We start from the raw sequence: 26,727 nt of genomic DNA on the forward strand, positions 1-26,727 counted from the left end.
ACCGGAACCGGTACTGGTATGTACGAGTCCTAAACAAGCCGTAATACATTAGTCACTACTTGTATATCAATCTGCACTATAATACATCTTTTCTAATACATGAAAATCAGCATTCCACCTCAAACCATCATTGCTCGCTCATGGCATCCTTGAAGTCGGTCATGTCGTGATCCCCATCCTCCTCCTCGTTGTCTTCCTTGTCCTTAGATCCCTTGGAAGCAGCACTCTTGGAGGAAGAAGCAACGCCCAGCACCTCGTCTTCGAGCAACCCAATTGCCTGGCCGTAAACAACAGCCACTCGCTGAGACTCCCGGTATTTGCCAATCTTCAACACAACCTCCTTGAGAAGCTCATGCTTGTCTAGACCACACACCGTGGGGCTCCAGGTGGAGTCCTGAGACTTTCCAGGGCCAAGAAGCTCGCGACAGAGTTCATCCACACGTGACCGAAGACCCTCCTCTGCAATACGACGCGCGTACATGATGATGAAGGTTCGTAGCTCATGCTTACTCTCGAGCATTTCGGCAGCAGCGATTCGGTTCTCCAAATGAGCAATGCTAACGACTCCCTCCATGCCCTCGTAGCCCTCACGGTTGAGAGTCGCTCGAGTAAGCTGCTTGAGGTACCGACCACGGCCTCCAGCTCGTCTCTGGGCCTCCTCGGCCGTTCTCTCTTCCACCGCAAGAACCCATCGGCTCTTCGCAGACTCGTCACCCAGTAGTTGGGTAGCAGACCAGTACTGGGAGCCAGTGGCCCACCACGGCTCGCTCAGACGACACCAAGACCTGAGACCCTCGTCATAGGTGTATCCACAACCCGTCGACAGAGTGATGATGACTCGTCCAGAGCCGGTAACACCACATTGGGTCACGTGAGGCCCCCGGAGCACTCCACCGTCTTCGTATCGACTGCCGGAGTCGAGAATAGGTGCCAGTGACACGGGAGGGAACACTGCCTTTTTATCCACCACATTCCATAGATATAGCATACCCACTGATGAGATAGCGAGCAGATACTCGTTTTGAGACTCCAGAAAAGACAGAGGGGCTCCAGTCACTAGAGGGGGCAGCATCCGTCGTCCATTGGGCGAGTACACCACAATAGAGCCGTCCTCAGCACTAGTGGCCCAGAAGTAGCAGCCGTTACCAGCAATGAGATGCACGTAGTAAGGCACAAAGTCCACAAATACCACCTGTGAGTTTCGGGTGACGCTGACCTTGGTGGGCGTCTGGTCGTTTCCAGAGCCGTTTCTGACCTCAAAGTTGAAAGAATGGGGAGCACTGCTGCTGGAGGTGTTCTCTCCGTTCGCCAGAGACACGCTTTCGTTGGCCATGCGGGGTTTTTCCGCATCTCGAACAGTCATGGATCGCATGAGCAGGTTTCGCACCTTGGGAGCTCCAAGGCGAACCTGTGAAGTGGTTGTAGCAGGCGAGACAACAACGGGCGCAATGTACTCGGGAACATCGTCATCAGGGCGTGTCTTCTTGAGGGCAGTCTGAATTCCGTTGCTACCATCCTCGAGGTCGTCTGATCGTCGCTTGCTACCAATCACCAGAGTCGAAACCCCGCCCTTGGGAAGCGCGTAGGAAGGCTTCGAGAAGTCATTCACGGGAATAGTCTCTGCTGTGGCCGAGGCAACGGGAACTGCAGCACTGGAAGTGGTGGCGGCAGGAAGAGTGCCCTGCACCGAAGAAGACGTTGTGGTCAGAAGCTGTGGGGCCACTCGTTTTCGACCATCCTTGGTGATGGTCACCTTTTGCTTGGCGGGTTTGGCTGGTGTAGAAGGGTTGGAGGTAGCTGCAGTAAGAGGTGTGGTAGCACGCGCTGTGGTAGTGACAGGAGCCGCCGCTGCTGCTGCAACTGTACTTGCTGGCGAGGGAATCACTGTGGCTCCTGAAGCAATGGCCTTAGAGCCTGCCCCTGCTCCCATCAGCTCTTCCATTCGCTTTTCGCTATCCTTGACCTCCTTGGCCTCAACCTTTTCTTCAAGGACCAGCTGCTCAACTGATTCAGGGATCTGAGCAGCCTCCTTGCCGCCTCCGTATCGCGTGAGTCGGCTCTCGTTCTCCTCCATGGACACCACGTAGCCCAGCTCGCCCTCCTCAAACTGGACGTATGAAATAGAGCCATCCAGCGACGTGGCAAACAGTGACATACCATCCTGGGACCATGCCAGGTCGGTGATGGTCTTGAGCGCCATGTCGTGGCACACAACCACGGGCCGCGGGTTACTGGTATTCCAGATGGTCAGGGTTTTGTCCTGGCCAGCAGAAGCAATGACGGTGATGGGCACACTTTCGGGCACCTTGGGTTCCGCATCCACGTCTATCACGTCAGATTCCTTGTCCTTTTCGCTGCTGGACTTCTTGTCCTTTTTCTCGGCTGCTTCCTTGGTTCGAGCAAAAATTCGAGGACAGAACGCAGCGACTTCGCAAGGAGCCTCATGACCAATCAGAGAAATGTCAGAGTCCCAGGTACCTCTGTTGATGATGGCGACTACAGAAACGGGGCCGTTAGTCGCGTTGGCTGCGGCAATGTGGTTTCCATCGGGTGACCACGAGCACCGTCGAAAGTATGTAGACAGAGGCGATTGCTTAAAGGGACTGGTAATTGTAGCTTCGGTGGAGAAGGTCACGTCGGTGGCAGAGGCACGGTTGTATCGGAAGATTTGCACTGTTCGGTCGTCAGAAGCAGTAGCAAAGAATTTGTTGGCAGGATCGAACGTAATGCCCTTGACGTGGGAATTGTGGGCATCCAGTCGTTGGATTTTCTCGAAAGTGGTGCCGCTCCACACAATGACACCCGAGTCCAGACCGACAGTGACGAGAATGGACGAGTCGGGGGCCCATGCCAGGTCCTGGATATCGTTGTCGTGTGCAGCCAGACGTTTCCGCACGATCCACGACTCTGTATCGGCTTCCCCAGAGCTTCCAAACTCCTTTCTGGGCACCTTGGTGGAGTCACGTTCCCACACCAGCACCACCCGATCGTCGGATCCAGTCGCCAGATACCGTCCATCTGGCGAGAAACGCACGACTGTCACTGCACCATTGTGAGTAGCCATAGAACACAGCTGTTTGGCGCCCGGCGCAGGGGCTCCGGAGAGATTCGAGGGTGTGTCAGAGCTCTCATTGTCGCCCTTGGCCGAGTCGCGAATGCTTTGTGCGCTCCAAATACGTACCTTGCCGTCCTGGCCTCCTGTCGCGACTCTCTGGTTGTCTGGGGATACCGTGACGGAGTACACCTCGAATTTTTTCTGGTCATCTGGGTTAGTCGTGTGGAAATGTGTGTGTCACGAAACTGAAGAGTTGCTACTCACCGGAATGACAAAGCCACGAGGGCTTTACAATGTACATTGTAGCTGGTGTTGTCGTGGACGGTGCTGACGTGATTGCCTGCTATGTCTGTTGGTGTAGTTACTACAGTACTGTATCAGATGAATCAAGGTTAAGAGTATGCTGTGTTGCAATTATGCGTGTGGAGTGTGCGTTGGGAGGTGGGTTTCTTCAGTTTCAGTAAGTACAGTACAGCATGAACGAATTGAGGCTCGGTATTGATAGGAAAACTGAATATGACTAAGCAGCGGTTGGTGCTGAATACCCATTCGTAAGCATTAGTCTTACAATCAGTTCAGTCTGTCGCTACTTTCTCATTCGGTTTACTGCTAATAATACAGTAATACACAAGCCTTGGCACAAACTGGATTGACAGTATGACTACATCATATTGTAGAACTCTCACTTGTATGCCGTGACAAGATGCAAATATGGATATGGCAGCTATAGGGGTAGAGACAGTATAGGAGGAGGTGAAAGAAGACACACAAGGTGATTAAAAAAATCTCTATTTTTGATCTTACACCTTCAACCATGACCCTAACAACCGTCCATACCGCTATCTACTGCTAATCGCTCATCTCCAAGGTGCTCTCTGTCCTCTCCCAACTCCAATAACCCAAAATTCTCACGACATCTCTCTCCACCTGAATACACACACCAACGCCACTATGGGAGACAAAAGCATCGACCAAAAGGTGGACTACTACACTGACGGCTCCGAGTCGGGTCTATCCGAGGAGTACTGGGTCGACTGGTTCCTGCGGGCCAAGGGAAACGAGTACTTCTGCGAGGTGGACGAGGATTTCATCACCGACAGATTCAATCTCACGGGTCTCTCGACTGAGGTGTCCCATCTACAATACGCCGCCGAGCTCATCACAGACGCGCTGGATCTGGACTCGTTCCAGGACCCCGTTCGTCAGGAGATTGATGCCGATGCCAAACATCTCTACGGGCTCATCCATGCCCGGTACATTCTGACCCCCCGTGGCCTCACAAAAATGATGGAGAAATACAAGCTGGCCCACTTTGGCAAGTGTCCCCGTGTCAACTGTTACTTCAACCCGCTGCTGCCCGTGGGTTTGTACGACGTGGCTGGCCAGTCGTCCGTCAAGCTGTACTGCACCAAGTGCGAGGACCTATACATCCCCAAGTCCACCCGCCACGCCAACATTGACGGCGCCTACTTTGGAACGTCCTTCCCGGCCATGATTTTGCAGGCCTTCCCCCAACTGCTTCCCACCAAGACCAACGAGAGACACGTCCCCACAATCTTTGGATTCAAGATGCACGAGCACGCAAAGTGGGCCCGATGGCAGGACAAACAGCGGCAGGAGATGAACAAGCGAATCCAGCAGTACAACAAGGAGCAGCAAAACATACAGCAGCTCAAGGCGCAACCTAACAATAGCACGCCGTCGGTGCAGTCGCAGCAGTCACAGACCAAGTCGCAGTCGCAGCAGTCGCAGTCTCGGTCTCCATCTGCCCAGCCACAGGTGGAGGCAGCATAACTATAGATTGCACACTCACGGAGACGACGGCCTGTTTCTTGCATTACTCGGTCTCTCTCCCACATGTATGGTACAGTAACGGAAACGACGAAGGAAAATATATATTAATGGTATATAGTGAATAGCTGGATAGACAAAGCGAGGGCTCAGGTCCTAGCGAATTGGTATGACAACGTTAGGATGGTAAGACCACGCAACTTACGCCAAGCACCAGACAGTTATATTTGCTAGTGTACTTATGACATCACGGAATATATTCGAGCCGAGTCATTCAAACCGTTAAGGAGAACACCTCTGAGGTTATCAGGTCTAATCTTAGATTGAGTCTACTCGTTACCATGGTTCGTTGCAAGCCACAGCCAAAATGCGATACAGTAAATGAAACTCACCTACACTTCCATATAAACCATTACCTGCTCCGTTCTAACTATACACATCTATATATAAAACACTTTTATCACCCAATTAAAGCTGGAACTCTCGCTTGACGACTTCGGCGAATCGCTTGACACCGTCATCGACAGTCTCAGTGGGGACTGCGGCGTAGGTGCCCCGGAAAAAGAGCAGAGACTTTTCCGCCTCAGTCACGGGGAGAGGCTTCTGAGGAGGCTCAGTGACATCCTCGGATCGGAACCACTGGCCGGGGATCAGCAGGGCCTTGTTCTTCACACCCTGCTCGTAGAGGTAGAGCTCGAGCTTGGCGGGGTCAGAGTTGAACTTGGAGGCAAACTCGGGGTGCTTGGAGCCGTCAATCTGGAACCAGAAGAACATACCAGCAGTAGGAGCGATCCACTCAGCAATCTCCTTGGGCATGTACTTCTCCATGGCGTCCATGGCGCCGTCGCGCTTGATGGAGTATTCCTTCTTGAGGTTGATGAGCCAGTCAAGGTAGCCGGTCTGGCCCCATCGGGACAGCATGCCGTAGAGAATGGACTGGGTGAAACCGCAGGGGAACTGGATGGAGACCTCGTGCAGTCGCAGGAATCGCTCAATGAAGGTGTCCTGGGCGACGATCCAGCCGAATCGGGTTCCAGGAGCCAGAACCTTGGAGTAGGAGTCGAGTCGCAGAACTCGTCCGTCGGTATCAAAGTTGAGGTAGGAAGCAACCAGAGACTTGAGGAAGGTGTCGTGGTCCTCAAGCTGCTCGTAGTTTCGGGCAGCCTGATCCTGCTTGAACTCGTCCATCTGCAGGAAGTAGTAGGGCTCGTCCTCGATGATGAGAATGTCGTGCTTCTGGCACACCTTGTAGACGGCCTCTCGTCGGTCGGCAGGCATGTTTCCTCCGGTGGGGTTCTGGCCGGTGGGGATGGTGTAGAGCAGCTTAGGCTTGGCTCCGACCCAGTTGTTGAGCTGTTCGTCCAGAGCGTCGGGGAGGAGACCCTCCAGATCAACCTTGGCGGGGATGACCTTGATCTGCTGGCCGTGGGCACACTCGATGGCGGAGGAGAAGGAGAACTCCTCACACAGAATGGAGTCACCGGGGTTGGTGAAGGTTCGTAGCACGGAGTCCCAGGCATTGGTGTTTCCGGTGGTGGCACAAATGTCCCAGTTCTTGTAAGGAATGTTGTGGATCATGGTGGTGTGCTCCTTGATGAAGTCGATCAGAGACTGGGCGCCGCCAGACAGACCGTACTGCAGGGTCTGTGCGAGAGGCAGATCGGTCTTGCCGGCTCGAGAGGGGTCCTTGGGGACATGGACCTTGGTGAGCTCGTCCTCCTTGAGAGAGTTCACGTCGGCGATGATGGTGTTCTTGAAGGGAGGCTTGGGGGTATCGACGGTCACATTGTCAAAGGGGAAGAAGGAGGGCAGAGGCAGTCCTCCTCCGAGGAAGGCAATGGAGGGGTCGGCCTTGTACACAAAGGCGGCCTTGAGGTTGGACTCCTTTCGGGACTTGGCCTCGGTGGAGAGCAGGTGGGAGAGGTCCTTGGCGAGAGGCTTGTTGTCGGAGGTCATCTTTGTAGTCGTGCTTTTGGTGTTGTACGAGATGTTGGAGAAACAAGAGTTGGGAAGTTGGGGTGCACCGGTATCTTTATATGTCGTTATATGCACACTATAGGCTGTAGTCTCTTTTGTGCGGTTAATAGTCACGACTTTAAATGGGTCGGGTTTGATCTGTACCTTGTAGTAGAGTTACGACATGGCAGAACTGGGGGGTACATACAAGTATATATAGACCAGAAAGTCCCCCACTTGTTTCGACATACTACTCTGACCGTAAACCTGCTACGGCACAGGTGTTGTGACTCAACATGCAGCGAAACCGCCAATTTAAGCCGCTGGTGTGGGGGGGGGGGTTTCGGGTTCGGGGTCCCAATGCCGTTTCCTCCATGAAACTTTCCGTTGCCCTGCTGTAGAGGTGCCAGAACCTTAGCGCGCCCCTTGCACTTGTTGGACCACGGATATTGAGCACATCGATTGCCGCTGGATGTGACGTGAAGATTGGTGTTCGGTATATAAATCTGGGGTGGTTGGGCGACATGGAATGTTTGTATGGAGCGAGTAAATATCCATGTGCTCTCACCTACCGGTTCCAAAGTGTCCACTTCCACTTCCACATCCACAATCTGTTCTGTTGTGCCAGTGTTACCCCATCTCACCTGCTCTAGATGCACATGAAGCAACGGATCCTGACCTGGCGCTGTCCATGGCGTTACTGTAGGAGGGGTCATTTGAGAGGGGAACCCAAGTGACCTCCCTGATAGCCGTGGCGGGGAAGCTGGGCAGTTTGAACACAACCGCCGTGTACAGAGTGCTATATCTACTGGTACAATCCAGGCTGTCCCTTATAACGCATCCAACTGCCCCATTCTCGCATGTCTGGCTCAATCTTCAACGGCTCGCACTTGAGAGACCGAGTGTTAATAGAGGTAAGGTTGACGTTGGAGATAAGCACCAGTGTAGCACACCGCGACAAGCGATAAGGCGAAGTGCCGTGTATAAGCACGTGCAACAGATCCGGCGTCGGTGAGCCGGTACTAGTATTAGTTCTTGCGGGCGTGTTTGATAGAGGACGAAATTGAACGGCCAAAAACTCGGACTCTCCGTCTTCTCCCTGTTGTGTCTCTCCCTGGCCGCCGATATCGCTTACCCCACCTGTTCCCAAACCCCCAAGGCGTGTAGAGTTCACTTTCCGCTTTTCGGAGCCACACTAAAAAGTCTCACCATAAAGACTGGCTGCAGCCGATTTGTTCCGTTGGAAAAACATATTATCAATCTCCGTTCCCCGCTTCGTACATAACTGGTACGGCACGGTATGCCACGTTTAATACGTTTTTGAGACAGGAGTCACTCAACCATATTGATAGAAGTGTTAGTATGTTATGAAGGTCTCGCTTAGTACACGCACAATGATGGTGCTACAGTAGCTACAAACATTGTTATGGTATGGTGTATTTTCTCCAGCTGCAGGGCTTTGCCAGTCTATACTCGGTCAATTGTTCTGATTATTGTTGGTTCTCGGGCCATCTTTTTGGCGAAACTACTTTCACCTCAGTTACTACAATCCCATTATTTGTCTATCAATTACTCGGTTATTAGTGTACTCGTACAGTACATACACATCTAATCACTTTGAATGAGGGGCACTGGGAGGACCGTCTGAGGGTACGGAAATCCAACCCTCGTGGAGATTACGGGCAGTGATTGAGCCCGGCTCAGACAAGTAAAACGTCCTGTCGCCCTCGTGATCATCAATCCAGGTCTTGCCAGACCCAAAGTACGCAAACGGATCATCATTGTCCTCGTACTCATAGTCGTAGTCTTCCCAGCGAGGCTCACGCAGAACAGCCACAGCATGAGACACAGATCCGGGCCAGGCAATCTTCAATCGACTGTCTCCATCTCGAGTTCTCTCGCTGTAAATACCTGTTCCCTTGGTAAGAGAGACGGCTTCGGACAGCTCGGCAAGACGTCGATTGAACGCCTTGGTAGCTTCCAGAGACGGCACGATGGACAAGATCTTCTCAAGCTGCTTCTTTCGAATCACTCGAGCAATGTACGAGGCCTGGACTTCGGCGGTCACAGGAGCAGTAGTCTCGGGAATGTACGAGTTGACAGAGAGCGTGTAGAAGAAATTGGGGAAGCCTGGAGCAGATAGACCAAGGTATGAGGCCGAGTAACCCAGCTTGGACTCGAGAGGAGAAAAGTGTTCTCTCAGAGTGTATCCGTCTTGACCAATGATGTCAAAGTTGGGGGTGAATCCCTGTCCATTGGACTTGATGTATCCAGTGGCAGCAATGACAACGTCTACCTTCCGTTCAACGCCATCAAAGCCAATCACTCCGTCCTTGGTGAACTCTTTGACCTCTCCCAGATGATAGTCAACATTGGATCTTGTCAGAGCCTCCAGATAGCCAGGAGCAGGCAGAAGACGTCTCGGACCCGGGGTGTAGAGGGGAATGACCTTCTTGAACAGCTCGGGATCTTTACCAACTCGCAGCCACGCAATAGCAAGGAGCTCTTTGATACCCTCTCTGAAGGCTGGAGTTCCGTAGAAGAAGTAATTGTACTTGCCTCCAATCTTGGTATGGAGAGCCTTTCGGAACTTGTGGTATTCCTCGTCTGTCTCGATCGCCTTAATTTCTTCATCGGTGTAATCCACGTATCCAGGCACGCCCTTGCCATACAGAGTGTGTCCAATCCAGGTGGCGGACTTGGCGTAGTGGTCGACATGAGCAGCCTTCTCGGCAATCTGAGGAAGGATCTGGACTCCAGTAGCTCCATTTCCAATCAGTGCAACCCGTTTACCAGTCAAGTCTAGCCCTTCAGGCCACTTCTGAGGATGGAACTTGATTCCCTGGAACGAGTCAAAGCCCGGCTGGTGGGGAGGGTATCGGGGGTTGTTAAGGGAACCCGAAGACGAGATGAAGATGTCTGTTCGAATCTCACTCTTCTTCCTGGCTTCCAGTTCTTCCACCTGGAGAACCCACTGATGAGTCTTTTCGTCCCATTTGGCCTCGTCAATGTTGTGGCGGAACTTGATCTTGTTCTCCAGACCGTACTTCTTGGCTCGAGATTGCCAGTACCGTTTGATGTCGGGTCCTTTGGCGTAGGCCCGATTCCAGTCCTTCTTGGGGTCAAACGAAAGCTGGTACGCGTGAGAAGGGACATCACAGGCGACGCCTGGATAATGATTGTCGAACCAAACACCGCCAGACTCGGGGCTTCGCTCCAGAATCGTCAGATCAATGTTGTCAACTTTGTTGGACAGAATGATGCCAGTGGTGATACCTGCGAGTCCAGCTCCAGATATCACGACTTTGACGGCGTCTCGACCCAGAGGTGGACGAGAAAGAATCTTTTCGGCCCATTCAGAAGGCTCGAGGTTGTTGAGGTGCTCAAATCGGGAGATGAGCTCCTCCTTGTCCACCCCAGAAGTGTCAGTGTGTCCAGTTCCGTTTTTGCTCGACATGATAAGAAGCGTACATGTCAATTGAGCTGACAATGTCTTTATATAGACGTTATATATCGTTAGCCACTAGATTCACCCCCATTACGTGGCTTCGGTGGCTGTAATTACCAGTCCGTCTCATCAGACCCTATCTCTGTCGTGCTTAAGCCACACAACCTTCGACTAGACGAGGGAGAGAGAGAGAGAGAGAGAGAGAGAGAGAGAGAGAGTAAATGAGAGGACCTTGATGTTATGACAACAACAACAGTAATTGAGGCATATTCGGTTGATGATATGGTCCCCAGGTTTCCAAACAACTAAATCTGCAACCACCATGTACAGTAGTCCTCCACCTTCAACTACCATATCATTCGGGTGTACAGTAGCATCACTGCATTACGCGATAGCCACTGAATAGCCAAAGTAAGACCAAGCCACTGACAGGCAGAGTTCCAAGCTCGTGTTAGACACCAAAATATATCACTGGAGTTGATTGTTGGTGTGAGATAGGAATAATCAACTTATCGTGACGTCCCCGCATCTATTTTCTTTTTTCCTTTTTTTGAAGAATAGTCCGATAAACGACACTGCCGTATCATTGCAGCAACCTGACAAGACTGCCAGTTTCTCCAAACAGCACAGTTACGACAAAACAGATAGATTCCCATTAATTACACAGAAGATATAGATACAAACCTCCGCCAAACCTGTTAAAACCGATACTAGAGGCGTCAACATGAACAAAGATTTGACATGATTGCGACATCAGAGATCATCACCATAAATAACATTGACCTTAGGGCAATACAAGTTGAATACAAGCGAAAAAACAGACCCACAAGTACACCAATGTCTATTAAAAGTCTACACACATGCCTTCGACCTCTACAATTAAATGCTATCGGTACTTTGTTGTCAATGATGTCACACTAAAAGTCATGAGTTACCATAATATCCATACATTTATTCTCTATTCAATAATCAATAAAATATTTCCAATCCACCTATCACGCCGTCTATGGCTTGGTCGAGTAGGATGTGGTGTGGGAGGGGGTGAAAGTCCACCACACATGGGTAGACCAAGAGCCAGTAGTAGGCAGGAGACACTCAGTACCGTTACCAGTGCTGCACCGTCCAGTATCGTTCTGGTTCTGAGATCGCACCTGGATAAGACCCTTCAGAATGTTAGTGTCCTGAATGGAGTCGTTATCAGCCTTGCCACCAGCCAGAGACTCGAGAGAGTCCATGCTCATAGTGGGGCCAGCAACAGCAGGAGCAATCAGCACGACAAGGAAGATGATCAGAATGATGAAGTAGAGGGTAGCATACTTCTTAACAATTCGCTTTCTGAGCTGGTTCTGCTTCAGAGAGAAAATCGGAGGTCGGATCTGTCGAGAGGGTCGCAGCCAGAAGAGCATCATGGAGTGCCACTTGTCGATGTAAGGCACACAGAGCACAGGAAGCTGGAAGAAGAGCAGCCAGTGGCCCAGGTAGAAGTCACCAGCAAACAGTGACATCTCAATGAGCTTACAGACAAACTCTCGGAAGGGCTGGGAAATAGAAGCCCATCCAAGACCAGCGCCGTACCACTTACCAGTCCACCAGGCCTGGTTGGCATGGTCATGCTTGAATTCTCGGGTAAGACAGAGAATGGTCAGAATGTTGAAGATAAGTCGCATGATGGCAATCGCAGTAACAGTACCACACAGACCCTTGACGAAAGACCATCCCTCAAAGAACCACATGAGCTCGAAGAAGATGAGATGAATGATAACGGCAATACCGTGGGCAATACCAGCCATGACGGGACCAGTCTTCTTGCAACACAGACCAAGCATGGGACCAGCACAACAAGAGATACACACAAGCACCAGAAGAAGACCGGCGTTAATGACAATGGGGCCAATGGCGCAAATGACAATTCGCAGAATGGAGTTGACAATCACGGGCTCGGCAACACCAGTCTGAGCATTAATGAATGTGAAACCACAGAAGCAGAAGGCAGCGACAATCAGGGGCAGGAAAATCTCGGTGATGAACACGTTGGAGATTCCAGCTCGAGACAGATCTCCGGCACCCTTCTCAGACTCATCGCCAAGCACCTTCCTCTTGTAACCGGTGATTCGAGTTCGGGTCAATCGAACGTAACCAATCCAAGAGTTCTTGTGCCACTTGGCGTTACCTCGAGACAGCCATCGAATGAAGTCACGGTAGTCAATGAAGAAGTCGGTCCAGGCAAACTGATGAGGGTTGAAGACGAAGGGTGAGATGCACATGGCAATCAGAGTCACCCAGAACCACAGAAGAGCAGCCTGCCACATGGCAATGGTACCAAACAGAAGCATGAGCGTAGATCGAGCACCAAGGTAAATGGAGTCACCTGCAAAACGAGAGTAGAGCACACTGAAGGGAAGGCGAGCAGTGGCGAAACCTCGACCGGTGGCAATATATCGAGCACCTCCAAAGGCCAAATCGTTGATGAAAGAGTTGGCATACACCTGACAAACAAACACTTCGAACAGAGGCGAAAGAGACATGAAATGTCGGGCAAATCGGAAAGCAGCTCGGAACACACCACGCTCGGTAAGCTCCTGAACAACAAGGGGGACGAAAGAGATGAAGAAAACAATGAAGATAGAAAGAACACATCGTCGAATCCAATCCAGGACGGGCTTGAGGTTGTAGCAACCAACAGGAGTCTGAGGATCAGTGATGGGCTTGTCCTTGTCGTACCAACAGATAGTCTCCTTAGTCTCGTGAGCAAGAGGACCAATGGACATCATAACAATCATGAACATCTGCACAGAGGTGATAATGAGCAAGTTATTGATATGGAATCCAGGATGGGCGTAGAAGAAAGACAGGAATCGATCAAGAGGCAGCTGAGTACCAAGGTAGTAGTACTCTCGAGAAAGCATCTGCTCACCCATACCAGTACCAATCTTGGTTGTGAAGTTCAGAATGGATCCAAAACCAAGATCTCGACCCTTACCACACTGGTAGTACTCACAGTGCTTGATTCGACCACCTCGCAACAGAGCATTCATACCTGCGTAAATATCCTCGTTAAGATGCAGACCCTTCTGAGCCTTGGAAACACCACCTCGTGTACACATGAAAATCGAGTTTAGGAAATCAGGATGACCGTAATGGAGCTTACCACCAATCTGAGCAAGAGTTCGGGCAAACAGGGTACCGAACGTCTGTTCCTTACCGGCGGCAATATCACCAAGAATACCAATGTTCTCAGAGAAAATGTACTCTCGGGCACCAAGAATGGCAACGGGACAGGGGGTCTTGTTGTTGACACCAGGAGTGTAGGGCGACATGTTGACGTTCTCGACGTTGAGCTCCTCGAACTCAGCAAGCACGGATCGGATCTTAAGACACTCCTCCAGGTAGTTATCCTGGTTAGCATCGATCAGCTGGATGTACTCACCTCGGTGGAAAATCAGAGCGTGGTTCTGGTTATCAGACTTACCATCACCAAGAATGGGGTTACCGGAAAGCTGAATTCGGAACTTAGGTCGTCGTCGGCCGTTCTCGAGAATCTCACAGTGACCATCAATCAGAGCAGAGAAAAGTCGAGGCTCCTCGCCCTCGTTGAGAGGAGGCTCCTCGTCAAGGTAGGCAATCTGCAGATCGGGGTAGGCACGCAGGAGGAACTCGGTGTTCTCCATCTCATCAGGCTTGAACTTGGTAAGTCGCTGCATGGACACAATGAACTTGAACTTTCGTCGGGCCATTCGCTCGAGCTCTCGCTCCAGCTTCTCGGTGTTACCGCCAAACATCTGCACGACCTCGGGATTCTCGACTCGGTACAGCAGCTTGATGGCTCGAGAGTAGTTCATGAAACCGGACACAGTTCGGTACAGAGTCTGGGATCGGAGAGAAGCCCAGATTCGAGTTCGAAGAGTGTACTCGGGAGCAGCAGACTTGAAACCAATACAGTAGAAGGGCAGATCATCAATCTTGGCCTTCACCTCGTCAGAGTCCTTCTCAGCCAGGTCGTCATTAGAACCCTCGCCAAAGCCGGCAGTCTCCTCAGCCAGAATCTTGGTGTCCTTAACGAAACAGTCCCACTCGACGGGATGCAGCTGCTTCAAGTACTCAAGAAGAGTGACTCGAGAGAACTGATCGTCTTCTCGGATAATCTCACGCAGAGACAGGAGAATCTTTTCAGAGTAGTGGGGCACAAGAACAGAGAAAGTAGGCATGTTGTCAACGGGGAGTGGCTCGGGGATGGGAGTAGACAGGGACTGGGCGAAGAAGGAGATTCGTCGCTCAGCCTCAGAGTTTCGGGGGAAGAACTCGGTCTCAAAGGCATGATCGTCCTGGGTGATGAAGAAGGTAGGAGCTCGAAGAGTTCGCTTACCCTCAACCTCAGAGGGAACCTGGTGGTAGAGAAGCTTCTGCACGTGCTCAATAGCCAGCAGATGCTCTCGGTACATGGAAATGACAATGGCGTTCCAGATCTGAGAAATCAACACCTTAGGCTTGTACTTAATCTCCATATCAGTGGTGGCAAGAATCTTAGAGTAAATTCGCTTGGGCAGTCGGGAGAAAATGTTTCTCCAAGGAGTCCAAATGGAAATACCCAGATAGAAGGATCGAGCGACCGAGAAAATGGTGTTGCAGATAATGTACCAGAGGTAGGTATCGAGGAAGAAAAGAATCAGATCGGTAGCGTACATGAGGCCGAGAGTAATCTGAGGCTGCACCTTACAGAGAGCGTCATGGTACTCTACACCAAACCACTTCTCTCCGAAACATCGCATCTTCATCTGAGAAAGATCTCGAATGGGATCTCGCAGAGACAGAATCAGGAAGTAGTAGGACTCGGAGAGCTTGGCACCAAAGACACAGACCCACAGAAGATAAGACATAATCTTGTCGTGGAACTCGAGTCGAGGGTACGAGTTGGTGAAGGTCTGAGATGCAACATATCGACGAGTGCTCTTCTTCATGTACGAGGTGAATAGGCCACCCAGAGGCATGATGGAGAAGAAGATAAAGGTGAAGATCGAGATGATGAATCCAACAATACCAACAGCCAGAGCAGAGGTCGACTCATGGGTGGTACCAACCACACCAAGGACGTAAACCGGAGCAACCAGGTTGACAATGAGGATACCAATCAAAAACATGAGACGTCGAGTAAGATGCTGAGCACCGGCCCACTTTCGAGGCACAAAGGCCCACTCGGAAAGAGTAGCGATAATCTGCAGACCGGTGGCGATCACACCACCAATGGCACCAGCTCCCCACTTACAGGCAGGAGGAGGATGGTTGTCAAGAGTGGGGACGTAGTTCTTCATGTAGAGAGTGGGAGAGTTGAAGGAGGCGTAGTACCAGTAGAAGGTGACGTGGATAATCCAGATTCGGTTGAAGTTGACGAACACGTGGAACCAGGATCGGGTCTCCTTGTATGTCTTGAAGAAGACCTTGTCCCAGATAACGTCACCGAGTTTCATGTATCGCTCGGACTGAGGCACGTCAACGAGTCGAGACTCGTCCTCGAAGGTGATTCGCTCAATACCTTCGGGGTACCAGAAGAGCTGGTTGACATCATCGTAACCAATGACCTTGTTGTGGTCTCGCTCTCGCTTGACAAACTTACCGTCGAAAATCTCATAACCCTGGCCTCGGATGAACCGGTAGAGAGGGGTGATAATTCGGTTAAGGTAGTCACCCTCCTCAACGGGCTCAACTCGCTGCTGGCACTCGGCGGAGGTGTAGTAGTCGTCGGCACACTTGAAGATGAAACAGAGGCACTCGGGGGTGAATCGAACCTGGTTGGCCTCACCCCAACAGAGCAGCCAAAGAGCAATGTGTCGCACTCGCTCCAGAGGAGACAGAGCGTTCATCTTGGTCTTCCATCGGTACTCGGCAGCCTCGAGGGAGTTGTCACCCTCAATCTCCTCCAGAGTCTTGGCAGGATCAGCGTCAGGGTCCTGCATCTCCTTTCGGAACTTCTTTCGAGCCTTTCGGGTTCGCTTGTTGGTCTTTCCGAGCTTCATGTTTCGGAATCCAATGTCGTCGTCGAGATCCAACTGAGCAGCAAAGTACCACTTTCGGTAGTTGGCGTTGTCACCTCCAATGTAGTCGGCGTGCAGAGAGAGCAGAGCCTGGTTGGGGGTCATTCGAGACGATCGAGAGTCGAGCAGAACCATGAGGAAGTCGTACATGTTTCGCATGGAGTCTCGCTGGAAACCAAATTTGTTGGTGAGGTCGATGAAGACATCCTCAATCTCCTCCTTGGTCACAGGGACCTGGTTGTCGGCAGACCAGGCAGGGTAGGGCTCTCGGGAGTGTCCGGAGCCGGCGCCAATGCCCTGCTGGGAAGCAGCGTAGTCGAGGCCGTAGATGGGGGTGGAAGCGCCAGACGACCGGAAGGAAATCTGGGAAGCGTCGTTGTACTGGCCATACTGGTCGTAGCCACCGTAGCCCTGGTTGTACTGGCCCTGGTAGCCCTGGTTGTACTGGCCCTGGTTGTAACCCTGGTTGTACTGGTTGTAACCCTGGCCATTCTGTTCGGTGAAGTCGGAGAAGGTCTCAGAGCCGTCGTCCTTCACGTTTCGGTAGCCGCCAGAGGTAGCGGCGGCGACACCGGCGTGGGGGTCGTGCTGGTAGGGGTTGCCGTGCTGATCCACACCCTCCTGGTAGCCCTCCTGGGCACCGTACTGGTTGCCGTATCCGTCGTCGTAGTAGTCGTCATAATATTCCTGCTGACCGGGGTGCTGCTGGTTCTGGCCGTTGTGCTGGCCGTCACCGCCCTGCTGGCCCGGTTGCTGGTAGTCGTAGTTGTAGTCGTATGACACTGCGTTAGTAATGTTCGGGGCTGTGCTAAAAAAAGCACCCACGTTGAAGTTGTCGACAGGGCTTTTGGAGAGATGGTGGAGTTGCTGGGGCTACTGGAGCTGTTGCTGCCTTAACTGCCATGGTACTAGACACCGCTCTCAGGTTGTCGAATTACCGCCATCCACCACATGCCACTCTATCACGATAGTGATATGGCGACTTCTCCTGATAAGCGAGTCGAGCGTGGTTCCCAAAATAGCAGCGACGACAACGACGGTGATGCGAGGTTCTGGGACCTCTGAATCCGCTGCCAAAGTCCTCGCCGTGTCCTCCTCCGTCGGAATACTCACTTAACCACGAATTTCAAATTGCCCGCGACAAGTGCAACAGTGAAGAATCAGAGTCGTGAAAGGAAAGAAAATCTCAAGAGATGGGAATAAAGGCACACCATATCCGAAATTCCCAAGGAGCAAACTGAAACTAGTTTAGACGCACAAAGCTTTTGAACCTTAGACGCGCAACCGAGATGGTTGAGGTGATACAACGAGACAGGCGGGCGGAAGCAGACCCTCGAGGGTAGGATTATCACACTTGCTAGTTTGTATTTTGTCTCTCTTTTGTGTCTTTGGGTGTTTCAGCGGCCTGTTTTCGCCGCAAAGACCGCTACACATGCTGTCTACTCGACGGCTCTACTTCTAGAAGCCCTTCCCCCTTAACTGCGACCACCCTCCTGCGCAACTTTGGGCGCGTGCTATTTGCGTTTCCCGTGCCGGCTCAAAGTAAAATTTGCGTTCCTGGAATGAGCCGACGTGGCCGGCTGAAATTCCCAGCAAAAAAGGGCCGTAGAGAAGCAAGACGAGTGTATTTTGTAGGGACGAAGACGAGCGTTTGGTTTGGCTCATTTGTGTCGGTTCAGCCACGCGACAGCTCCGTGCTAATTACTCCTTCCTCGCAAGTAGCGCAAGCCCTGTCGTCCTGGGTGGGTGGGAGTGAGGGTCAGTCTCTCTCCCTTTCAGGTGCCAACTATACAGTGTCGACGGCTGTTAATTGATTTGGCGCATGGCTGGTGCGTGGTTGTACAGCGTAAATGGGTCTACAGAAGGAAGCAGGCAAACGGGAGATGGCTGCCGACACCGTTTAGACCGCCATTGCGTCGTCCCCCAAACACGCCCCATCTATCTTAGCTATCTCAGGCAAACACCCCGTCCTTCTCCTTTGGGATTGGCCAGGGTCTCTTTGGGTTGTGTCTTGGCCTTGACGCCCTTAACGTTTCAGAATTGCCTTGTTGCAACAAAGGTGGCGACACACACACACAGGCACCACTTAGTAATCCATGCACGCGCAACGTGGTGAATGTGCATACCCTTGTGCTGACAAGTACAGTATGGAGTAGGCACGTAGGGCCTGGATTTTTATGGCAGAGGCTCCATGTTTGCTGTGGGCGCGATCCCCTCTCCGACACCAGCAGAGCCGCCGGTGGGGGGTTTCTGTCTCGTCCGCGGGCCCCCCACCACATTTCACGCTCATTTCCGCGCACCATTCCTGCCGGAAATGAAGACATACCAGGGCTATCAGCGCCGATCTGTGCCCAGTTGGGACCATCTAAATATAGCTCACAGGTAGGTTGGCTCCCAACTAAAACCGTAAATTGCAAATCTCAGCTCCGAAATATGGTTGAGGGGAACGGGACTATCTGGCGGCGGAATGAAGGCAGAAACACATGTGATTGGCGTGCCGATGAGATCTCGTGTGGAATAGGGCAGTTTCAGGCACGCGTACCCCATTGCATGGGCTCTGTCAGGGGCCCAAAACACCGCCTGCTGCCTTTGATTGTGCTAACTTCTTTCCACATCTCCTCCTGCAGGGTCCACGTGACAAGACAGCCGACACACGTCTAGAAACGTCGGATTTGGGTTGATATTAACAGACAACAGACAATAAGAGTTACCCGGTGCTGTCGTACAATGAAGGGGGGTAGTGCGGTTACCCGGTTGTGGGTGAGACAGTGGCCGACTGTGGGAATAAGTTACTCTACGTACAGTACTTGTAGTAATTAGATACAAGACTCACACTGGTGTGCTCAATATGGACCGCGCTAAATATGATCGTGTCCACCAACCCCCCATTTGCTTGCTAATCAACTGTGACATAGTATGCCCTGTTTTCGACAAAAAAAATTACTATACTCGTACGGTACAAGTACTCGTATTGAGGCGCAATTATTTCTGTGCACCATATTTTTCTCGTCGCTATTATTGCTGTATAAATGTCTTTTCATCCATAGATGAGGCATTAAACAGGGGGTCACAGTCATGTGCAATTTCGTCGTTGGCAAAGCCGGCGGCGGGCCAAAAGAAAAAGTCCACCTTTATACAGTGTGCGTGCGGTAATGGCGGTATAAACTGAACGGTTTCAGCGCAAGAACACATGGGTCTCGCTCCTATATTGGTGCTGCTCGTACATACCGTACACCATCAGTAGCACGATATATCGCCAATAGCAAGGTCTAACTGTAGTGCCAGCTACTGTAGTGTACGTAGTCGTACAAGTACTCGTACCATGCTCGAAGGTTACTGTACAATAGTACGGCCTCATCACCTTGTATGAATTGACCTCAACCCATGGACTCTCTTCTTGATGGCGTGGCATGATGTCTTCCCAATAAAGAACCATTTTGATCCATTGGGGCAACGCCCTGTTCAAGGCCCAACTATTGACGGCTTAGGCTCTGGCTCAGACTCAGTCTTTGCTTGCTTTGGTGGAGAAATTCGTCAGGAGCCAGCAAATTTTTTTACCCCGAAATGTAAAAATAGAACTGCCACGCTAACCTGAGCAATACAGCAATACAAGCGGAGCAAGTGAGGGGAGAGGGGACGGGGCGATAGACGATGAGCTGAGTTATTGGTGACGAGTTGCTGGCCATGTACGTACGGTATTTCTATTTGTCTCGGTTACCAGGGCACCGGTAGTCCGGTAGTCCAGGGCACTCTAGACCAACGGCCAAATATAGGTCCCACATGCACAAGGCGTCAGAACAGGCGGAGAAAGGAGTCGTATTGGGATGAGTGCAGTTCAGGGTACCTTGGATCTGTGGAGTTCCTGCTGGCGCCAAGTCCAGCCTTCGGTGTAACGAGTACTACTTGTAACTTCTTGTAGCTGTGGTGGTATTTCAACATGGCCTGTATCCATTGTCCACACGTATAGCCACATTTCAGTTCTTGCCCGAAGCCCTACTCTAACTCGCCTTTATGACCTTGAAGACTGAACATTCCGGCGATCTATAATTAGTTGGTGGGACGTGCCTGGAAGCAATAGTATAGGTATTTGGACGACATGGCCAGTCATGTCCCCCAGTATCGCGCACAGATAATGCACGACCGCTCAAGCGCTGCAAATACCGACCCACACCTCCGCAAATAATACTGCCACGCCTGAAAAGACCCCTGTTTTAGCCTCCACTAAGCCTCGTCTCGCCAAACATTCACCAGCAATAACAAAGTAGGCTCCACACGATAGAGTTTGGCGCTTGCGAACCTACTACTGTGTTAGGTCTAAAGACCCAGCCCAAGCATGGTCTAATGTAAGACTAATGGGCACTGACGGGCGATGGGGGAGCTGCGACGAGTCCGCACGGACGCCCTTATATGAACCCCCATCACCATATCCGGTCCCACAACCCCTTAATGGCCCGGTAAAACCATCTCTACATAACCACATCCCCACCACCCCTATTTTTATACACTGGGTTTGCCTGGTTGCCGGGACTCCTCTGTTATGTTAGGTTAAAACGCTCATGCTGCGGCAACCTTAGACAGTGAAGAGAATCTATTTGCAACCCAACCGACGCTTGTTCACCACCTTTTCCAACACCACCCACCAACCCCATTCCCTCGCTAGAAAACGGCAGCCGCAATGAGAATCGCCGCCATACTGCTATGTTGGCTGGCGACGCTGGTGCTAGCTAAGGAGCGTCAGCTGTCGGCCGACACGCTCGTCACCTGCATGCAAAACTCGTCCTTCACAGCCGACTTTTTCGACGTCAAGTTCTTTCCCGACAACAGAACCGTCGACTACAATATCCGGGCCAAGACTGACATTTCCGGCCGGGTCTACGCCACCCTGGACGTGTGGGCCTACGGATTCATGGCCTACTCCGTCAAGGTAGACCCCTGCACGAACGACAAGCTGCAACAGCTGTGTCCCATGTACCCCGGAAACATTGACCTGGAGTCCACTGCCACACTGTCCAAGCACGATGTGGACCAGATTCCCGGAGTGGGATTCACCTTCCCCGATATCGATCTCATGATTGTGGGAAGTGTATACATGCTGGACACGGACAAACGTGTCGCCTGTATCGTCATCCAAATGACCAACGGCAAAACCGTAGAGCACACTGCCGTCAAATGGGTCACCGCCTGCATTTCCGGTCTCGGGCTGCTGGTGGCTGCGTTTGCTGCCACCTTTGGAAACTCCATCACTGCCTCCCATATTGCAGCAAACTCCGTCTCTCTCTTCAACTACTTCCAGGCCACCGTCATTCTGACCATGCAGGCCGTGCCCCGAGTGCCCCCCATGGCTGCAGCATGGGCCCAAAACGTTGCCTGGTCTGTCGGTCTCATTCGAATCACCTTCATGCAGAAGATTTTCAGATGGTATATCCAGTCAACGGGCGGCAACCCCACTCTCTACTTGACCCACAAGACCATTTCCATTCTGGTCCAGCGACGAAACCTGTTCGTCGAGCGCGTCACTCGACTTAACCCCGTGCTCGGAAAGGTCGTCAACCACATGTTCATGGCCACCTACGACGCCGCCTCCAACGTGTACAGAAACACTGACCGGTACACTCGTAACCTGGTCAGCTACCATCCCTCTGGTGTTCGAGCCCGTGACCTGGCACCTGACCACGTCATGAACCTGCTCTCCAAGCGAGCTCAGCTCGAGGATATCTCGCCCGAGTCCTCTTCCACCCTGCTGGTGCTCAGAGGTATTCTGCGAGTCATCTACGACGCTCACATCGAGCAGACCTCGGGAACCATCACGTCCTTCACCTTCTTTGTGCTGTTTGGCATTCTGCTGGGTATCTGTTTCGGCGTCTTCAAGCTCTTCCAGCTGTGTCTGCAGCGAAAGCGAGGAGGAGAAGCCGCCCCCAACATGTACTATGGAGACAACTCCCAGCAGAAGGAGCATGACCAGGACGGATACAGACACGACTACTACGCCAGCTCGGAGAGACTGTTGCTGAAGGGAGCTCTTTCGCGAACCCTGCTGCTTTTCTGCCCCCAGCTACTCGTCTTCTCTCTGTGGGAGTTCTACACTCGAGACTCTGCTGCCGTCATTGTTCTGGCCTGCTTCTTCCTGGTGCTGACCCTCGGTGTTCTCTGCTTTGTGTGTTTCCGGGTCGTCTACTTTGCTCGAAAGTCGATTCGAGAACACAACACCCCTGCTTACCTGCTGTTCGGCAACCCCCGAATTCTCAATCGATACGGCTTCATGTATCTGCACTTTAACGCCAACCACTACTGGTACTGTGTGCTGCAGCTGGCCTACACTTTTGTCAAGGCTATTTTCATTGCTTATGGCCAGCAGTCTGGTAAGACCCAGGCAATGGCCATCTTTATCATTGAGCTCTTCTACTTTGCTCTGCTGTGCTGGCGAAAGCCGTACATGGACAAGCGAACTAACGCACTCAACATTGCCATTTCGCTTGTGACTCTGATCAACTCTTTTCTATTCACATTCTTTTCGCGCATCTACGGTCAGCCGGCGTCAGTGTCGTCGGTCATGGGCGTCATTTTCTTCATTCTTAACGCCGCCTTTTCGCTGGTGTTGTTGATCATTGTTATTGTCACTTGTACCATTGCCATCTTGTCCAAGAACCCCGACAAGCGATACCACCCCGCCAAGGACGACCGAGCCTACTTTATGCCTAACCAGGACGGTCTGCATGGTGACAACGAGTTCAACGCCCTCGGTAACGCTGCCCAGGAGGGCCACGATCTGCCTTTTGAGGAGGAGATCCGAGACAACGATGATAGCAACTCAATGCTGGGCGTTGAGACCAAGAGTAGCGATGATCTGAGCATGCAGCAGCAACTGCACCATAACAACCATAGTCGCCACAACATGCGTGACTCTTTCCGAGATTCTTTGCCTTCGGGTGCCTCGTTTGACTCCAGGGATGCTCCCCAGCAGGAAACGAGAATTATTTAGCATAATAGATTGAGATTTTTATTGTATACAATGTTTTTAATTGATGTGTGCGTGGAAGTAGACATGGTGAGTAATGATCGAGGTATGAGTACTTGTAGTCGCAGTGAAATGGTGCCATTAGGTCGTTGCTTGTTGGGTGGAATGTCCACTGAATGTTTGGTCAGTATGGGGGTAAAAAGGTGACTGGCACTGGGAAATATAACAATAAGGAGGACATACACACATGTATCGATTATATTGACTCCCGTTCTCGATCGACATTTGTAACTACAGTACAAGTAGCTCTATCAGTAGAGATTGCATTATCCACGCTTGGAAGTATCGCATGTGATAATTGCTTTGGTCTATGAAAGTAGTTTGTGCCTCGTTTCTATGGAGATTACTGGTTGTATGAGTTGTCTTCATGTTGTCTCTGGACATGGTGGGTGGTTCGAGGTGGATGGTTCAAGGTATGTGTCTTCATGGTCTGGATGTGTCTGTTGTACTTCTGGAGTCCTCCGAAACAAGAGTGCTTGTCATTTGTATTGAATAAGTCCTTTCTCTTTAAAGGGATCATTCATTTGCAAGTGCTTCCTTGCTGTGGACGTAAGACTTCGCGTACAGTACTCTGGTCAAGGTGGACTGCCATGGCTTCTATCGATTTACAATGACTACGGTTATATGAAAGTAAATCTTCCAGGGAGAGATATTGCGAGCTGTGTTGCTTCTGTGGGGTGTGTTTGCCCGGCATTGATCTGACACGTTCCCACGTGTCTCTCGTTCTACTCTGACTCCCTCAATGAACCCGACGACAGACAGTGAACGCTCCAACTGCGGTTCAACTGTGCTGCCGGAACAGGAGTGATGATAACGTGAGAGAGAGCGACAGAGGGAGGGAAAGTGCTGTTCGTGTAAGTAATTGTCAAAAACTGGACCATGTGTCTTAGACAAGTTACTCCCCTTTTTTTCTTACATTCTGGCTAGCTTCCCTTACCTTTACTGTAGTCACCTTCCACCCCCACTATCATGCATTCCACCATCAAACTCCGAAGGTAATATTTGCATCCGGTGTTTCTGCAGTGGATTTTCAGTGTGCAACGTCTCAACAACCACACCATGAGCAACCCCAAACCGCGAGCTCCGTTCAACCCGTTCGATCCCACGGAGGCCCGGCCTCCTCAGGGCTACCCCAGTGAATATCTGGCGCCCACCGAGCCCCGAGGCTGGTCCAAAACGCCCAAGGATGCGTCCAAGTACGAACAGGCCCGAGCGGTCATGCGTCAGATCAAATACGACCCGCGGCCACCAAGCGAAAAGTACCCAGGCCAATTCAAGAAGCTGAGACGAGTCAACACGTCAGAAGGGTTCATGCGAGGCATCAAGCTGACCGGCAAGGTGCTGACGGTGTCTGTGTTAGGCTATGGAGTGTTTTTCATGAAGTGGGATAACGGCTACGAAAACGTCTTCAGTCCCTTCTACAGAGCCCGGATCCGACTCAAGGGCTTTCTCACTGGCTCGCTGACCGAACAAGAGCAGCAGGATCTCATTGTCAAGGAGAGAGGATACACCAAGCTGGCATCTCAGGGACACAACCCCGTCATGCCAGGAGGTAACCCCGGCCACGTGACCAAGGAGGTGGCCGATCTTGTTTACGAGCGACCTCAGCAACGACACATGGTCGCTGCCGAGAAGAAGCTGTTGGCCCGAGAGGAGGCCATCCTTCGAGCTGTGGACATTGCTGAGGCTGAGATGGCCAAGAAGAACACGGAGAAGAAGGGATGGTGGTAGAACAAGAAGTTGGGGGGGGACGTATGTATATAGAGGGACTATAGTGGGTGAAATGTATCGGCTTTTTATGGAATGTTGGTTGTAGTACGTGTTTGAGATTTGATGCTTTGAATCGCCACAGGTTATGAGGAGCTGGCAGGTATATGGCTGCATGAGTAAGCAATCGGTTGGTTGGGAGAGTTGAATAGACAGTATATGGGAGTCTATAGGGGTGGCTGGTACTTGTACAAGTATGACGGTCCATGGACAGATATTATTTCCGAGTAAGTGAGCATCACTCTGCCCCGTCCAGCACGCCATTCCCGACCCAGACACTCGTACCCGTACAACACTTGTACCTACATTCTTTCATACCGACTCAATTCTGACTGAGGCACGATGTCCCTCCCCAACTCGTGCTGCAATTAGTTTAAGTCTCAACAAAAGCGGCTAATTTAGTGGATATAAAATCGAGTCAGAGGTGGTTCGGACGGCACACTAGCGAACTACGATGCAGTGTACATGCTCATGGCCGGTATGGCCGGATCGCACTTTGGTCACATGCCCAGAGTTGTCTTTTCTTTTTATGTGGTTGGTCTGACACGCGCCCCAGATGCGCCCCCAGACGGCAACGGCTCTTGGGCCATGTGCCGGTCCTTTTTTTCCCGACTCTTCGCCAGATGCATATGTTCGTTATACAGGTGGGTCCCCAGATCTGAGCATCATTGACAAGGACACGTCATGTGGAGAGAGGGTGGAGTGCGGATAGGATCCTAGCAGACCAGTCTGTAGCCGTCCATCTGCACATCCAACGTCAAGTGTTATCATTAGTCGCGTTTGGACAACTTCTGCTTTATATTATACGAGAGCTGCTTCCAGCTGAGTCGCGAAACGACGCCAATTCGCCAACTTTTAGAGATGAATATGAATGGTTGAGTTTACGTGGACGTGGAGTGAAAGGATGAGAGACGAGCAGGAATAACGTGAGCAAAGTGCGTACAGTACAAGATACAAGTACCACTCCATGAGCAACGTGCTATCAAACACACCATGGTGTCCTGCCACCACTTCAATGGCAACTATTCGTCATATCTCATCATACTGGCGTCGGCAACTGTAATCTGATTGCTGGAAATACATGGCCAAGATTTGACTGTAGCAGAACACAGCAACAGCAGAGGGGGTAATAGACAGGCCAGTACTCGTACTGACACGCCCATTAACAAGTCAACATGACCAGTTATACACACAAAGCCCCGAGTGTCTCCTTGTGACTCCACTTGCGGCTCTACACTAGATGTTCCTGTCTGGAATTATCGCATTCATCTACAGTAACACTGCCAAGACTTGTAATATGACAAGAAGGCAAGTCAAGGCGTGTCAAAGACATGCGGCTTCTGGAGAAGAAGTGTTCGATACAAGTGCAGACAGGACGACATGTTCGGGCGCTACAATTGGTCGAGATTCGGTACAAGTATTCGGTACTCGTGATGTGGCGTGGTGGTGGCGTGCTACCGCGGGCATTCCGTGCCTGTCTAACTCCGAAATAATGTCTTACCCTACTTGGTGCCTCTCCCAAGCGCCTCTTGCAGACGAAGTGAAAGGCTCTGTCTGGACTGGTCAGCCAAACGGCGGTTGCAAAATAAAGTTAGTTTTTCGCTGTGAAATGTGAGCAAGTCAGTGCCGTGTGTGGAGGGAGGGGCTGTAGAATAGCGTGAATGGAGCC

General features: G+C 51.5%; 7 protein-coding genes across 7 annotated transcripts; 2 read left to right on the forward strand and 5 right to left on the reverse strand.

Annotated features, from left to right (window-relative positions):
• Positions 1 to 127: 127 nt before the first annotated feature.
• On the reverse strand, positions 128 to 3,356 carry YALI1_E24886g (uncharacterized protein; the record flags this gene model as incomplete). Its single annotated transcript, XM_504209.4, has 2 exons — positions 128 to 3,264; positions 3,320 to 3,356. 2 exons carry the CDS (start codon positions 3,354 to 3,356, stop codon positions 128 to 130), a joined length of 3,174 nt encoding a protein of 1,057 aa, XP_504209.3.
• Positions 3,357 to 4,006: 650 nt separating this feature from the next.
• YALI1_E24894g (uncharacterized protein) lies at positions 4,007 to 4,849 on the forward strand (the record flags this gene model as incomplete). Its single annotated transcript, XM_504210.3, has 1 exon — positions 4,007 to 4,849. The coding sequence occupies one exon, from the start codon at positions 4,007 to 4,009 to the stop codon at positions 4,847 to 4,849; it is 843 nt and encodes a 280-aa protein (XP_504210.1).
• A 465-nt stretch (positions 4,850 to 5,314) lies between these two features.
• YALI1_E24922g (uncharacterized protein) lies at positions 5,315 to 6,802 on the reverse strand (the record flags this gene model as incomplete). The annotated part of the gene is made up of 1 exon (XM_504211.2): positions 5,315 to 6,802. The coding sequence occupies one exon, from the start codon at positions 6,800 to 6,802 to the stop codon at positions 5,315 to 5,317; it is 1,488 nt and encodes a 495-aa protein (XP_504211.1).
• A 1,612-nt stretch (positions 6,803 to 8,414) lies between these two features.
• YALI1_E24956g (uncharacterized protein) lies at positions 8,415 to 10,259 on the reverse strand (the record flags this gene model as incomplete). Its single annotated transcript, XM_504212.2, has 1 exon — positions 8,415 to 10,259. One exon carries the CDS (start codon positions 10,257 to 10,259, stop codon positions 8,415 to 8,417), a length of 1,845 nt encoding a protein of 614 aa, XP_504212.2.
• A 995-nt stretch (positions 10,260 to 11,254) lies between these two features.
• YALI1_E25018g (uncharacterized protein) lies at positions 11,255 to 16,435 on the reverse strand (the record flags this gene model as incomplete). Its single annotated transcript, XM_066094401.2, has 1 exon — positions 11,255 to 16,435. One exon carries the CDS (start codon positions 16,433 to 16,435, stop codon positions 11,255 to 11,257), a length of 5,181 nt encoding a protein of 1,726 aa, XP_065950473.2.
• A 4,516-nt stretch (positions 16,436 to 20,951) lies between these two features.
• Positions 20,952 to 23,255, forward strand: YALI1_E25063g (uncharacterized protein; the record flags this gene model as incomplete). Its single annotated transcript, XM_504214.3, has 1 exon — positions 20,952 to 23,255. The coding sequence occupies one exon, from the start codon at positions 20,952 to 20,954 to the stop codon at positions 23,253 to 23,255; it is 2,304 nt and encodes a 767-aa protein (XP_504214.3).
• A 1,392-nt stretch (positions 23,256 to 24,647) lies between these two features.
• On the reverse strand, positions 24,648 to 25,322 carry YALI1_E25107g (uncharacterized protein; the record flags this gene model as incomplete). Its single annotated transcript, XM_068283081.1, has 1 exon — positions 24,648 to 25,322. The coding sequence occupies one exon, from the start codon at positions 25,320 to 25,322 to the stop codon at positions 24,648 to 24,650; it is 675 nt and encodes a 224-aa protein (XP_068139182.1).
• Between the last annotated feature and the right edge of the window lie 1,405 nt (positions 25,323 to 26,727).

The sequence above is a fragment of the Yarrowia lipolytica genome, chromosome 1E (genome assembly GCF_001761485.1).
Source record: "Yarrowia lipolytica chromosome 1E, complete sequence".
Taxonomy (NCBI): Eukaryota; Fungi; Ascomycota; class Dipodascomycetes; order Dipodascales; genus Yarrowia; species Yarrowia lipolytica.